The sequence below is a fragment of the Microtus ochrogaster genome, linkage group LG5 (genome assembly GCF_000317375.1).
Source record: "Microtus ochrogaster isolate Prairie Vole_2 linkage group LG5, MicOch1.0, whole genome shotgun sequence".
NCBI lineage: Eukaryota > Metazoa > Chordata > Mammalia > Rodentia > Cricetidae > Microtus > Microtus ochrogaster.
Genome location: NC_022031.1, coordinates 65,172,317 through 65,189,493, shown reverse-complemented (window position 1 = coordinate 65,189,493; position 17,177 = coordinate 65,172,317). Strand labels below are relative to the sequence as shown.

At 37.1% G+C, this 17,177-nt stretch overlaps 1 protein-coding gene across 1 annotated transcript in view; it reads right to left on the bottom strand.

Moving 5' to 3' along the window:
- The window catches only part of Mmp16 (matrix metallopeptidase 16), a 200,130-nt gene extending 183,052 nt beyond the window's left edge, over positions 1-17,078 (bottom strand). The window contains exon 1 of the mRNA XM_005362340.2: positions 16,445-17,078. Coding sequence (XP_005362397.1) covers positions 16,445-16,576 — 132 coding nt within the window. The 5' untranslated portion in view covers positions 16,577-17,078. The remainder of the gene's footprint in view (positions 1-16,444) is intronic.
- Between the last annotated feature and the right edge of the window lie 99 nt (positions 17,079-17,177).

The following is a 17,177-nucleotide window of genomic DNA, read 5'->3' as shown; positions in this document are numbered from 1 at the left end:
GGTGAATGAAGACAGAAAACACTCTTTATAGCCACCTCAAAAATATTGTTGAAATAAGAGGAAAAGAGTCTCCAGTACAGAAGTGCACAGCATAAACTATTTGAGAGTAACCCGAGTAGTTAAAAGCCTTGATTATTTAATGTTAGAATATTTTAATATTCTTAATAAAGTAACTGAAATAAATGTGGGGTGCTATATTATCATTCAGGGCATGTGTTCAGCTAATGAATAAAACTTAAATAAATTAGAAAACATTAGTAGCCACTTACACCTCTGAATCCAGGTGATGTAATCCATTTGTTCCTGAGTATAGGAACTGGTGCTCTTTACTTTTAGCATAACACTCGCAGCTCATAGAACACAAGGTGACCAAAACAAATGCAGCACTGTACTGTGGGAGACAGATTAGGTCTATTACACGACACCTGGACATCAGATCATTAGTAAGCCTCTTAGTTGGCTCTGATATTCAAAATTTCCTCATATACTTTGAGCAAAGAAAGAAAATAATATTTCAGTCCCTTTAAAATTCTCTCCCTAAAATATGCATTTGGCCTACAGAGCTCAAGAGAGAAGAAGGTCAAAACACAAAGGCATAAAGAAGTGAAAAGTATTAGAATCTGGTTATTTAACACCTGTAGGTCAAGTCTTAGTATTTAATGAGAAAATCAATAGATTTTTAATAGTGATGTTTAGACTTTTCTGTGAGACTTTGTCTCCTAGAAATGACAGGGAAGCTACACCAATGATACAACATTATGTAGCCTAAGCAAGACTTGAACAATGACAATATCAATGTTGTTAATATAGTAATGAGGAAGGGGTAACCTTAGGCGCACCCCCTTAGTTATCCAGGGCAAAGTGGGCAGTCCTTCAATTATATACACACAAGCTATACTTAACAGACTCAACAAGTTGTGTGTGTGTGTGTGTGTGTGTGTGTGTGCATACATATACACATATGGACCAAAGTGCCCTAAAACTCTTCCAGTGTCTTCTAGGTTAAAATACTTTCATAAGTTTCTATGAAATCTGCCTTATTTCTCTCATTTCCTTGCAACTGCCTGTTGAGCTCACTAGGGGTTACGCATAATACTTTGTAATACTACCTATGAAAATGCAGAATATGGAGCTTTTTAACATTGGGCTACAAAAAATATTTGAGAAAATATAAAACAATGTTACTCTTCTTAAGTCCTATAATATTTAATTTTTGTAAAATATTTTAATAAGATAATATATCAATGACATTCTTAATGAAATTCTAAAAAATTATTTTAAGGTTTATCAGGTCTTTCTAACAATTTAAAACAGATATAAACCATGTGTTGTAATTATTTGGGTTTTTATTTCCTTTTAGGTATATAAAGACCATCCCTTTGATATATCACAGAATGCAGAAGTTGAATGTCACCTATAAGGCTAGTCAAAGGGGTGAACTTTGACATTTAGAGGTTTTGTTGACAAGCCATGGAATAATACAGCATGTGAAGATTGGAGTTACCATTGCCCAAAAGTCAGGCTGCATAAAATAAAGAGAAGACTAGAAAATACAGGACATTAGGAAAATAATCAGAAGTTGTGACAGGATATACAAAAGCTGTGTACATTGAGGTTGATTTCAAGCCTTAAAATTTACACCCATGTGGTAGAAAACAGCAACAATGCAGGTGAAAACACAAGATAAAATGTAGAGAGAAGAGATTAGTTTCTTGTCTATGAGGGTGATATATGAGAACACAAACTGAGAAGAGGGAATGTAACTAGAGATTTAAAAAAATGCAGTGGTCTTCCTCTAATGTAATAGCCGCAGGAATTCATTATTCAACTAAAACCGAATGCTAATCAAAACCATATTCTACAGTTAAGCATTTAACATTCAATCTATTTTTTCCATGTCAATTTAGGCAACATTATTTATGAAATTGCCACCTGTTATCATTATCTTGGTTATTATGTAGCAAAAAGTAATGATTTAATATCTCTATTGCGGTACAAAGAATACCCAGTAAGTTGTACATATTTTAAAAGTGTCAGTAGTAAATTTTGGCATCCATGTGAAACAAATACTGTAATCAAAAATGTTAAAATATTTTTTACCTTGAAAGTCTTCGAAAGTGTCTAAAATGACATCTAACCCACCTCCCTAGTCCCTTTACCCTCACCAGTCTGCAGTCACTTCCCTTAGATTTGTGGCTTTTCTCTATAATTTTGTGGAATGGAGTCGTGGAGTTTTCCCTTTTTGTCCTGCTGTGTTCACTCAACATTAATTATGTAGGGATTAATTCATGTTTTACTACTTGTAACATTTCTTCCTTCTTATCATTCTTTTAATCTTTGTGTTTAAGTGGCTGCTTATAAGAGGGGGGGCACACAAACTCCAGGGTACACAACAACCTCTGTGCCAATCCTCATTGGCTTCCTTGTTTGAGACAAGGTCATGTGTTGCTTGCTGCTGCATGCCAGCCATCTGGTCCATGGGCTTCTGTAGCTTCTTCACTCCCTACCTCTCATCTCCTGGAGTTCTGGGATTCTGTGTGCTACTATGCCCAGCTTTTACATTAGTTCTCAGGATAAAAACGCATATCTTCACGCGTGTAGGGTGTTCACTTCACCCTTTCCCCTCTGAGCCATTTCCCCAGCCCAGGCCATTCCTGTTTTATTCTAATGGTATTCCATCTATGGATCTCCTAGAGTTTGTTGTCCCTGCTCACATAGGTGGATGTTCAGGTTGCCTCCCGGGCTTGGAATACTTTTGAATTTTTGAATATTCTCTGTGATACTGAAAGGCCAAAAATAAACTTTCAAACTTTCTAAGCCTAAGTTAATTGTTCTCACTTCATTTTTGAGAGACATTTTCAGCAAGTGTGAAATTCTACGCAGATTTGTTTTACTTGGTTGTTTCCTTTTAGTATTTCAAGGTGTTCTTTATGATTTTTGGCAGCAAACCTTTCTTCCTTTCTGGATTCCCCACTGTGTAAGCTAGCTCCATGTCTGTGTCTAATATATTTTTTTCTCTTGACAATTTGTTTACCCAATCTGTTGAGTTTAACTTGGGGATGGTCATCTCTGTGGCATGTGCTAATTTGGGGGTTCTTGGATTTATGAATTTGCATAATTCCTATAAAGTCGTTGGGAAAATGTCGTCTTTCTTTTCTTTTCTTTTTTTGCTTGTTTCTCCCTTTAAAACACTTAAAATACATGTATATTATGATCTTGCATATTCTGTTCATCTTAAAATTGTCTGTTCTTGGTGATTCATATGCATATTCATTCTGTCATTGTGACCTAGTTTTTATTCAGTAATACCTAATGTGCTTCTAACCTTAATTTTATTTTTATTTTATTTTCAATCTACCTATTATAATTTTGATCTTTAGAAGTTCACCTTATAATTCTTAAAAACTATCTTCCACATGTCAGTTTTTTGAGCATAGATAATACAGTTGTAATTGCTTAGTACTCATATTTCTAATTTTAACACCTATGTCATCTTTGAGATTGGCTTACAAACACTGAAATCTCTTTATGCAGAATTGCTCTTTTGCGTTTCTTTCCACACTTAAGAATTATGTGCACTTCAGAGGAACTATTCGCGTTTGTAACTTGTATGAAGTTTAGAGAACAATATCACATGCCTTCCCTATTCACTATTCGCTCTCCACCTTGTATTTAGAGACAAAGTCTCGCCCTAGAAATTGCTTATTCCGGTAAAAAGGCTGACCAGTAAGCCCCCCTAATGCTCTTGTTTCTACTTTCCTAACTCTGGATTTCAGGTCTATGTTGCCACAATCACTTTTTTAAATTGATTTTATTGAGCTATATATTTTTCTCTGCTCCCCTCCCTGCCTCTTCCCTCCGCTTATCTGCCATGGTGCCCATGCTCCCAATTTACTCAGGAGATACTTCCCATGTAGATTAGATCGATATATGTCTCTCTTAGGGTTTTCATTCTTCTCTAGGTTCTCCGGGATTTTAATTTTGGCCGGATTTCTTTACTTTATGTTTAAAAAACACTTTTGAGTAAGTACATATGATAATTGTCCTTCTAGGTCTGAGTTACCTCACTCAATATGATGTTTTCTAGCTCCATCCATTTGCCTGCAAATTTCAAGATGTCATTATTTTTCTCTGCTGGGTTGTACTCCGTTGTGTAAATATACCACATTTTCCTTATCCATTAAAAAAATGAAGTACTTACCTAAACAGAGATCTCTCAACAGAATAGTCTAAAATGGCTGAAAGATACTTAAGGAAATGCTCAACATCTTTAGTCATTAGAGAAATGTAAATAAAAACAACTCTGAGAGTCCATCTTATCCCTGTAAAAATAGCCAAGATCAAAAACAGCGATGACAACTTATGCTGGAGAAGTTGTGCGGTAAAGGGAACACTCCTGCATTGCTGGTGGGAGTGCAAGCTGGTACAGCCCCTTTGGATATCTGTATGGCAATTTCTCAGAAAATTAGGGGAAAAAGCCTTCCTCAAGACCCAGCAATACCACTTTGGGGTATATATCCAAAGGATGTTCAATCGTACTACAAGGACATGTGCTCCACTATGTTCATAGCAGCATTGTTTGTCATAGCCAGAATCTGGAAACAACCTAAATGCCACAATCACTTTTTAAGTGAGTGCTAGTCTCAGGATCTCATGCTTATGTGGCCAACAATTAACTGAATGATCAATCTCTGTATCCCCATGCTTGGAAAGTTTTTACTGGATGGGAAACATTATGAGTTTTACCATTTGGGATATTTTATCCCAATAAACACTAAAGAGCTCCATTGTTAAATCACTTAGAATGATCTGTTACTTTCAGACCTTTAAGAATCATTAGACTGACACACACAGCGCTGCATTCAATGGTTATTTCCTACTTATTGTGGCAGGATAATTTGGGGTGCTCTACAGATATCCTGTGAAAACGAGGATTTCCTGTCCGACTGGGGTAAGGGATCATGCACTATTGGCATTGCTTCGTAAGCACCAGTTATTACTTCCTCCAATCTACTTGACTGCTTCCTCCCTCCCTGGGTAGAGACTTCATAGGGAGATACAGCAAGTGCAAGGAGAGAGAAACCTACTGAGATCATTCACCTTCTCTCTGTAGTTATCGCTTCTCTGGTATACTGACCTGTGTGAGCTCTAAGGCACCTTGATCTCCCCAAACTTAGCTTCCTTTGTGTCATAGAGGACTGGGTTGGCTGAATCAAGGTTTTTCCTTTGGTCACTTTGCTGAAAACCACTATAGACAGAGTTCACCTAATTTGGTCCCAGCTCCCAGAGATGTCACATTCTCTGCTAAGCATTAAGTTATGTAGAAACACAGTTTCGTTTAATTTGTACATTTTGTGAGGTATTTTGTAGTAGAATGGATAAATCAGGAAAAAATGCTATTTCATCTTTGTCCAGTACCCATCCTTAACTCTTTAATCTTACAACAAGCATCGTCATTATCTTTCCTATTCTCTATGTGAGTAACTGGGGAACTAGTTAATAACTCAACTCACTCGAGTTTACAGTGTGTAGTCAAAACATCTAAAACTCTCACACACGTGATACACCGCTCCAAAAGGGAGGCAAGAAAGATATGGAATAAATATTTAACGCTGAGGATTTTACAAAGCCAGCTAGAGTTTTACCCTTGTAAGCTGGTTTAGACACAGATCTTCCTTAAAAGAATAATGAAAAAATGATATGATTCATGGAAGCTATACACAGTAACACATCATAAGACCTGAAAATGCTATTTGTTATCTATTGGTCAGTCACCAACATAGATGCTATAAAAAAAAAATAGTAGTGACAGAATATTAGGCCTGTTGACAAAATTTGAATTGAATATTTACTCTATCATTTTTGAGGCTTCTTCTTCTTCTCTTTCTCTCTCTCTCTCTCTCTCTCTCAGTTACTTTGTATTACAAATAAATACTTTTATATGGTAAATCTCTCATAAATTACCAAAACTCATATACTATGGCTATAGCCACACTGAAATCCACAGTCTCAGACACACACATTCTCCTAAAGGGTCATAAAATTGACCTTTGATGAGTGTTTTCTTTCATGTTTTCTACAATGGTCAATTCATTCCATCATAAAATATGATGAAATTTTCATGACCTTCGAGTATCATATTTAACAGTAAGCTATATAGCTACAAACCATTGAGGAATAAGATTTCAATGTATCTACTATGAAATGTAACTTCAGATTACATCTTAGAGAAGTTACAAATGTCTAATGATTAAAAACGATAGAAGACATTTAACATTAAAACTTTATTGATCTGTAAATAATCACTGTTGAATCAAGCAATCAAATCGAGGACCTTCTAATCAATTTTATTCCAGGTAAGATTCTTAGAATAGTCCCTCAAATTAATTATGCATATTAAATATCTACCTTTATATTGGAGTACAAAAAGTCCTAAATGGAAGTGTACCAACATTCCTTACAGGGAACCTAGAAATTACTTTTTCTGAACTGACTTAGGAACCCAGGTTCCAGACATAGCCTCCCTGATTTCAGTCTAGGCTTCTCATCCAAATATTTCCTTTCAATGTGTCTCTGTCAAGATCCTTACTCTCTCTCTGTGATTACCTCCTCACTGCATAGGGGAGAGAGCTGTGCTTATGCACAAGACTAGAGTGATGATGAAATATTTCAACACTTAGGGTTTCAGCATTCAATCTTGTTACTTAACATTGCTTTTATGGTTAAATTAAAACATCTAAAGAAATCTGAGGTCTTCCCATTTGCTAATTATCTAGATGTCTTTCTAGTTCGATTAGAATGGCAAGAGATGTCTGTTTCTGCACTTCTAGTCCTGAGAGTGACTTCAGGAAGTAAAACTCCCCCAACTCTCACTCTCAGGGGTGCCTACTGCTAACCTTGCTTCTTTCTGTGCTGTCATTAAAGACGTGTGCTATTGATGAACAATGAATATCACATACCTATTACAAGCAAACTCTCCTCTAGTAATCCTAAATTGCCCACAGAGTAAACAGCTATCCTTAGTCTTGTAAAGAAGCAAAGCAGTCAGTGATATAAAAAAAGTTGTTGCAGTATTAATAATATTCAATCTACAAAAAGGTTTTACCGGCAACCGGCAATGTTCTGAACTGTTTAAGTATGTTCTCAATGATATACAAGCAGTTGGTCATTCATTATTCTCTGTGGCCTACTTGCAACTCTCTCATTTAACTGATGGTGATAAAGGAGAGAGGTAGACATTTGGCTTCTCATAACATTTCCCAACCTGTAATACAGATTCTGAAAAATTCCTGATAAAAAGAATTAGTTTTCTCAAGACACTAAGTAGAGAAACCAATAGGCCCATGAGAAGAACCAGGCAAGCAAATGTTTAGAGAAGGAATGAATGAACAAAATATAGATACCGAATCAAAGACAAATATCAATCGTTACAAATCATTAACACAGCTTGAAGCTCTCCTGCTCAGCTAGCCTGGGTCACGGGCGTGCGCCGCTGTGCCGTGCCTGGTTTTTCACATTGGCTTTGGAGGCTTGACCTTGGGTCCTGTGCTTCCTCACCAAGCAGTTCATCAGCTGGGCCATCTTCCCAGGCCCACTTTTAAAAGATGAAAAACCAAACCAAACCAACAAAACCAAAACACAGTGGAATAGTGCTTAAGAGGCACAGTGTTGCCATTTAACAAGCAAACATCGCTGCTGGCCTCTTCTGTCTCAGCCTGAACTCTTCCTAGTGCCCCTGCTCTGTTGGGGAGACCAGAAAGATGGAGAGCAACTGAGAAAGACTCCAGAACTGACCGCTGGCCTCCACATGCATACACACGTGTAATCGTACACACAAATATGTCAGTTTCCACACACGCCAAAGGAAAAAAATTTAAATGCTAATTGTAATTATTTTCTTCAGCAAATGTTTTATTGATTTAGATAAGTCTATAAAAACTTAGTACAAATAAAAAAAAAACAAATCATTAACACAGAACAGTGATTTAATCCTGACAAGTTCCCACAGAAAAACTCTTCCAGTGATATCCACTGAGCTTAATTATATCAGTCATGTGCTAAGGCTTGTGCCTGTCTTTCCCTCATGTCACATTAAGGACACATAATCTGAAGACATGAAATGCCATTCATTATGATATCCAGTTTTCCCTCAAAGAGAAAGATTTATTCTGCCTTCTCTTGGGTGTAGCTGAAACAAATACTAGAAAATCTATCCCATTAAATAATTTATATACTTTCAATAATCTCTCCTGAGAACATAGTTTATGTATATATATATACACTAACACCACTAAAACACATTTTTAAAACTTGAATGACATTTGTGAGTAGGTTATGTTTTAATTAAATTTCAGTACTCCCTAATGTGTTAGTGAATGTCTTCCTATTCATAACCTTCTTACCTATAATAATCTTTCATATAAGGTATCTAACAATTTTTAAAGTAAAAGACTTCTGAAGTTTCTATTTAAATAAATTGGTTTCATAGTCTTGTGATTAACTTCTTAAATATCTTAAAAACAATAGACATAAACTATATCTCAAAACTTGTTTTTATTGGAAAATAGTTATTTACTATGATCCTAATAAATATTAAGAGAATAATAAAAGTAGATATTAAGTGACTAAAAAAATCTTTCTGTACTTTTAAAATTGGATTTTTGCTATGAACAATATAATAAGCATCATCTAATTAAATTTATCCTGCCTCTACTCTAAGACCATGAGTCATTTTGGTCTTAAGGAAACTGAAGACAAATGGATTTTGAACTTTTCCACAACAAAAAAGAATAATACATAAAGTTGTGCTACATCACAACATTTTTACCATAGTGCTAAGCTCAGCACACATTTTTTCCCCAAAGAAATGTTAATTTCGTTCTGAGTTCAAGAAATATGTAAATTTTGGTTTCAAGTGACTGCCGTTCAAGCCAGGTGAAAATCATAAATCATAAGGTATGTGTTCACTGGCTTCTTCAAAAACCTGATTATCTATGAGTCATTTTGCGTCATCTGGTTCCACCTAATTTCTTTGATTTTAAACCAAGTTCTAAGCTATGTGAATCCTTAGTAGACAGCTCAATTGTGCCCTCTAGCCTCTTTTAATATAGTGCACCCAGAGGTCACATTTAATCGAAATTGCTATGTGGCTCACCAAGCTGTGCAAAAATGCACATACAAAAAAGCAGTGAGTCAGCAGAGTTGGTGGAGAAATACCACGACAGAGCAGCCACTCAGAGCGCTAAATGACAGGAAGCATCAATCAAGGATGGTTTCGTGAATGACCTCAAAGATCTACAAATAACTTTCCTTAGCTAAAACAAGACAAGAGACTTTTTGTTTCTTAGATATTACTTACATAACTACTTGGCATTTATGATTTTTACCTGAAATTTCTTCTTGATTATATTATTTGAATACTTCATGAAATCAATGCAACCTTTTTCTCACAGTCAAAATAAAATAGGTGGTGAGAAAGATAAACTAGCACTCAGACGATGTTTTAAAATGATCTTCCACAGTAGGTAAAATGAAAGTACATTATGCTTAAGCAGACAGGTGATAGTAAGAGAAACAGATAGACAGACCAACCAATAATATTTGAGATGATACATAATAGATGATAGATAGGTAGATAGACAGACAGACAGGTGATAGGTGATAGATAGATCAACTTTGAGAAGCATCCTCAAAAAGACTTAGACAACCTATTTTATCTTTTTGGAAAATAACATTGTCATGTTTCTCATACTTAATTTTTAAACTTTTTTGTCTTGGCAAAAGTCTGATTTAAACTTATTTTAAACTGGCATCATCTGATCTAGAGAGAGAGAGTTAATTCACCGAAAATGAGGTGCCCTTTGTTGCTAGAGACAGTAATGGAGTTTGATGTAAGTTGAAACCATGCATAGCCCACCCAAGTCACAGATTTTAGAAAAAAAAAGTGAAACATCTATTTTTGTAAACTAATTTGTTCCCAAATTTAGTAGTAAGTATGGTCAAGACAATTGTCTATATTCTGTCAATTATGTTTTAAATAAACACTGATTGGCCAGTAGCCAGGCAGGAAGTATAGGTGGGACAAACAGACAGGAAATAGAGGCAGGTCAAGAACAGGAGAATTCAGGGAAGAGGGAAGCTCCTTCTGCAGTCCTGTCCAGACACAGAAGAAGTAAGATGTGACTTTGACTCTGAAAAAGGTACTGAGCCATGTGGCTAACACATAAGAATAATGGGTTAATATACATTATAAGAGTTAATAAGAAGCCTGAGCTATTGGGCCAATTAGTTAATAACTAATGTAGACCTCTGTGTGATTTCTTTGGAACTTAAGGACTACGGGAACCTGGCAGGACAGATACCTAGACAATTAAGTTGATATGTCCCACCCTGACATATCATGACTATATATACCACATGTTTTGAAGCACAAACTAAGTACTGTAAATTTGGAAATGACTTTTCTGTTAGTTTGGGTTGCTTTGATTTTTATTTTCTTTATCTGTTTTTGTATTCTCTCTTTGCTTTGGGAAATTTCCTAAAAGAGCAACATAAGAGAAGGATTTATTTGGGTTCACAGCTGGAGAGCACAATTTCCCTGCAGAAGAGAAGTCATGGCGGCAGGATCTTGTGACAACTGGTACTCAGAGCTTCCATTGCCCTTTCGATGTAGTCCATATGTAGGTAATCATGGTAATCTAGAAAAATCCCTCACTGACATATCCAGCGGTTTGTCTCCAAGGTGATTTTAGAGCTGAGCAAGTCAGCGAAGGCAACAAATCACTATCCCCATCATTATGCACAGTTTAGTTTAATACATACTCCTTAGGAGGTGCCAGTGAAGGAATTACTAGCCCATGATCAAGGTAATGAGTGACAATACAAGAGCCAATGCCACCATTCTGTGACATCTACACCATGCTCCAGTATACCCCTTCAGGAATCATGTTGTCATTCTCATGTCCACATCAAAAATGATTTCATTAGCTCCCTCTGTCTTTGTAGAAAATCTCCTTTTTCCTGTTCATTTTTGTAACTTAATATTCAAAGTTTGAATACAACTGGTCTATGAATTGACTCTTAGTCCTATGTTTAGAGGGGAAGCTCTTGGTCCTCAATTGACCAAAGGTGCACAGGCCCTTTGAATTATAAATAACTATTTATTTTTCATGATCTTACTTCTACTAGGAACAGATTTCAGCAAACTCTGCCTTGTAATAGAAGGTGTAAGCTGAACTTGACATTCTATGATAGTAACAGATGACAAGACAAAATGTGAGAATCACATTCTTGAGCTAAACTGTCTAAGAAAAAACCACAGGAATAAAATGTACTGATGTTAGTGTGATTGATTTTCAGTACATTATATTACAAAAACAGAAAAGATATTTAAATAAAACCTTTCAGACTGGCTGACATGTTATAACCTGATAGACTATTATATAATTTGTTGCCATCATGTCAAAGTCCTCTGTATCAATGCTGATTTACAATTAGTAATAATGATAAAGAGTACTGTGTTTAACCATGCAAGAAAATGGTTCCAATAATGTACATGAATATATGCATAGGATATACAGTATTCATTCAATCATCAAAACAAGTTATAAAGGAAATAGTATCCTCATCTCTCAGATATGTGAGCTACAACTTCCAGAGACTGATGAGTACTCCAACAGACACAATGAGATAGAAGCTAGGAAATCTAGTCTCAGGATGTGTGTTCTTCATAAGTACATTACTCCACAAAAGGCAATGTAATAGACATAATTACATCCACAGATACTGAACTAAACTGTAGTGGAAACTAATGAGAAAAGGAACTTTTACAATTAAAATTCACAGGCAATGGGGTCAGAAAATTCCCAAAGGAACATGAGGAAATTAGTCTTTCTCTTCCAACATTTAATAAATCCAACACATGGAGTCTAATATTTCGTGGATAATAATTTTGGCCTGAAAATATTCTGAGCCATTTAGAAATCTTCAGAACGTGTACATTGTGAGTAGCTGCAGAGGGTCTCGAAATGAAATAAATTCACATGTAATAGCACTAATCAAAATTTAGAAAAATTACTAGTAATCTGAACAAGTTCATTAAGATTTTCTACTTAGTAACTGCATATCCTGAATGAGAAATAGTAGAAACTTCAATACATCACTTTTAACGTGACTTTAAAGGAAACAAAACAGCTGTTGAATCTAACTTGATCTTTATTTTCTGGAAGGGTCTGAAAAAGAAATATCCAACTGGACGGGGACCTGTAAGTCTCGGTGCACTTTGCTAGGTGGTGTCAGGACAAGTATATCTCCTATGTCTGCTATACCTTCCAAAAGGATTCCTAAAGGACTCTAGATTTGGGCAAAATCTATCTAGGCAACTTCCAGAGAGAACGTCAGTGGCATAGTGAAACACAGCAAGAAGCAGGGGAGCCCTAGACTGCTAACTCCTGGTCCTCTGGTTATCGATTTTGGCCCTCTGAAGCATGTGGAGTGCCTCGTTCAGCCTGCAATCCCACAGCAGATACACACATTTATGAATTAGTCACAGGGACGCTGTTACAGGCCCGTCATCAGCTGCTCCTATAGAGTGCTGAGGGTAGAGGTTAGCTGAAGACAAGTTTTTACGAGTAAACGAAATTATGAGTCTTGAACATTCAAGCAAGTAGAAACCAAGAAATAAGAATGAAGCATCTCAACATACAGAACTTTAAATCTATAAAACAGAAGTACCTTTATCTTTTAAAGCATCTCATAATCAATTATTGGCGATTTCCAATGCAGTGCACAGTTACCCAAATCAAAGCTTGACTATTTAGATAGATCAGATAAGCCTGAGAACACTGATCAGATAACAACCAGTTATATAAACAAACTAGAAGAAAATTTAAGAAATAGTTATACTCACAATGCATAACACTTTTAATAAATGATCCATATGGATCATATGGATCATAGAATCTTATTTCTTTGATTTAAGGAAATCAAACTTTGCCTTAACAAGATCATTTTTCCCCCAAAATGATAACCATCATCTTCCACATTGCTGTGTGCACCATTCAATCTTACAATGTTTTACCATAAAACTGCCTCTCAATGTTTTCCCTCTTAACAAACATGTATCATTGTTTAAAAATCAAACTAAAAATGCTCATATATATGGCATGCTATAAAAGTTGATAAGTTATTGCCATCAAGAACTATAATTTATTTCAAATTTTAGAACAAAAAAATGTGTGTACCCCAAAAATAAGCCTGGAATCATGAAAATCTCAAGTTCCTAGTAATGACATTAAGGATGAAATGATTTCAAAACTGTAGGAATTAAATCACAATTTCTTGTTAATAATTTACCTCAGGTGTAGAGTGTCATCCAATGACAGCAGTCTTTGATTTTCAGTAAATATTAGTCATGCTACTGCTTTGTAAGGTGGTGACTTAGACTATGACCACTTCAAGGCTACAGAGAGACTTTGGCAGATAAATGTTCACTTACAACTTAAGGAGGGGTTGAGAAATGCAGGGGATCTATCCATAGTACTATCTTAGATAGTCTCTGTTTCTTGATTTAATAGACACTTTATTTGCTTATTCAAAAACTCAAAAATATCCATTTCTCACCAACTTTCATGAGAATATCTAAAAATTTCTAGCATCCATACTGAAAGTGGAACACTCTAAATGTTTATTTTTAAAAAAAAAATCAAACAGGAAAGAGTTAACATAAATACCTCTATCCAACCCCTCCTTCGGGGGGAAAAAAATACAGGCTTTTTAACTTTAAGTCATGACAAAACTATGGGACAATCACAAATTAAGTTCTGCAATGCATAAGTCACTTCAGTCTTAGCATAAAGCATAAAAACCATCTCTCCACAGCTCTGGTCCCACTTAATAACTTAGTGTGTTTACCAGGAAAAAAAATAAAATCAGGATACAAATCAGAACCCTATGAGCCTCAAGCATGATGAATGCTATTATTGCTTTTCTCTTTTTTTTTAAAGAAAAGATTGTCTTTGAATCAATAAAATAAAGCAATCTCAGTGTGTATGTTTTGAACCAAAACTATAGAACACAATTTCTTTTTTCCTGGAAATGAAATAATGGACTATTCTTCCCTTTCCTATTAGAAAAAACAATATCTAGAAGAAATATCTAGTAAACTTTCAAGAGTCATAATCACTAGTCAAAAAATGCCCTATTATCTTGTATAACATTTTGATTTTAATAACAGCTACTTATATTATATGTTTACTATCAGCTATAGTAATATATATATATATATATACATACATACATTCATACATATGTACACACACATATGCTGAGAAATTCAACTGAAGCCGTACTAAATAGCTTACAAAGCTACTTGGAAATAATACAAACTGTGAAACACAATCTCCTATAAATCATTAGAAAATTCCCTTTGTGGTAAGTAAGCTTGCTAAGGTCTCAGAGGGCACATGACTCTTTAGTGCCAACTAAATCTTTGCATTGTGCAATAAACATGGCTGGAATAACTTAAATATTCCCCCTCCAACGGGAGAGTGGCTCTGTGAACTGCCCTTCACATAAATCTTGAGAGACAGAAGGAGATATTTGAAATTCAATATGAAATCATTTTTACAGAAGTATGTCAACCTCTTTCAGGTAACAATATCTGGTTGAATAGACAAAGCTTCCAATAAAAGGAAATACATTCTAATCTATATTTAGTCTGCTCAAACAAACCTAGCAATCATCAAAACACTGATGTCATTCAATCTTGTAAATGTAAGTTAGAGTTTCCCAAAGCAGGTAGCTATCCACCCAGGATCAAATTCCCACAGGAAACAAGATACCAGCCAGCACTTACTCTAACTGCCTTCCCTCTTACCCTGTCCTCAAAATCTCCTTTACCACCACGTAGGAACATCCCTTTCTGTATAAAACATTATAAACAACAAATTCCATCTTCATTCCTTCAGCTTTTGAATCAATCACTCCTTTATTTCAATCAAATTATCCCTTGGTTTAAATGTTAATACAAAACTCATAGTAGCATGCAGTTCCAAAAGTTCAAATTTGCTATCAAGAAAAGTCTGAATCTTTCTCTCCGTTGCTGTTTTTAAGTAGAAAAATCAAGCAGTGGGCTTCAAAGGGTTAAACTATTTTGGTTTGTAAATTGCTCCTTTGAAACATATTCCTACTTAACATCTGCAAACTTCCTTAATTCCTGTGATGATGGCTCTTACTCTTTCAACTATACTGCTTCAGCTCCATTAAATGAAGGCCAAAGGACAGTTCATAGAAGACTCTGCCTGCACACATGGCACTTATTATGAACACTTTGCTTATAAATCGGTTGCATGAAACATGTTCAAGCCCTGTGCAACAGGTCCTGCTATTGTGTAAACACAAGCTCCTGACACAACAGGAAGCTTCAGGACAGTAACCCAAGTATCACACCAATCAGCGCAGTTTCAAGCCTAATTCTTTTGAGATATATGAAGCCATGATAGCTAATTAAGAGAAGTTTGTTCTACCCAGACCTTCCCACAGTCTCAACCTTATGTGTAATGCTAATGGAAGGAACTGTGTCAGAGCTCAGGTGTGCACGCCATTCATTGATTTACTGCACATGACTGGCTTTAGTGCTCAGTTGATGACAGGAAGTGCACTTTAGCAAAGGTCTGACAACTCCTTATCCTTAAGTTCCCTATTGTTTCTACTGTCTGTTCCCAAAATTACCACAGTCAAACAAATGTCAATCTAAGACATCTAGGCTTTGTCATGTCAGTGTGAAATCAAATTAAAAACACACCTCCCGAACTATTAGATGGGGCCACGTTTATTTTCAGTCCCCTGGGAAGGGAGAGAGTAGGCACTTAAGGCAATGGTTTTCATGTGCTCTCTACAGTTAGATCTAGTTACAAGTGTATTAAGTTATGTCTAATAGAAAGACACTGTCTGCCAGAGTGTTTTATCACAAAGTGGTGTTATTAAGCATATCAAGTATTCCCATGTTCTCCTTGAAATCTTTGATTTTTATCCTCCCTTTGTTAGGCACAGACCACAAGAAGAAATATTGCAGGAACAATACCCAGGCGGCACATGATGCCAGCCATCAAGGCTGCTTCCCTAGCTCTGGATCCAGCAAAAACTCAAGCTTTCTTATAAAACTACACGCTTGCTCTAGATAGAGCTTTGCCTCTTCCCTGGCTAAGCAGTACCAGCTTGCTACAATGAGTCTCTGAGCGTGCAGCATCGTGCTTTGTGCAGCTGGGGATAACGGATTGTCGGTCTCCAGGCATCCATCACCTACAACACTGGCAAACTCAACATGGGTTTCGGTGGCTGGCTGCAAAGGAAACAATGTGCTCCGAGCTACAAGGGCCCGCGAGTGAAGGAAAGGTTCCAGTGAGCAGTCAGGCGAGGGGAGAGGAAGAAAGCACTGTAGTCTTACCTCCACATTGAAATACTGCTCCGTTCCGCAGACCGTAGCCCATAAAATCCAAAGCAAGGTTTGCAAGAAAAACACCCCTGAACGATGCACGAAATCCAACCTTCTTCCAGTGCTGAAGGCGAGTAAGATCATAGTGAACTGTGCCTCCACGGATGGACTAGCTCCCCTGCGTTTTTCTCCCTCTTTCCCAATGTCCACTCCCTCGTTTCCTTTCAAAAAAAAAGTCTTCGGGTGGGTAGGGAGCTTGCAGGTTCACCCACCCTTCCAGAAGAGGAGATCAGTGCGGGGACTCGGCAGCCGGGGAGGAGCTGAGGAAAGGCAGGGTCAGCGGTGGCGAGCGTTCACCATCCTCTCCCTGCTGTCGCCCGGAACGTGGCGCCCAAGTTCAGCCGCGGTTCCCGACTCCCAGCGCCGCCGAGTCGCAGCCGCCGCCTCCAGCCCTTGCGTCCTCCGCCTCCTCCACCTCCTACGCCGCCGGTGCCCCCAGTTTCTGCGGGAAGGGCCTCCGCCGCTCCCAGCTCACTCTGCTTCTCCTTCCCTCCTCTCCGCTCCCCCTCCAAAATGTTCACCCGTAATCTACATAACTCCTCCTTCTCGGGGTCTGCGATGCTCTCGGGGGCTCCGCGCGTGCACACTCTCCAACCACACGCGCGCGCACGCTCCGTCCTATGCACACACACACACACACACACACACACACACACACACACACACACACACACACACACACACA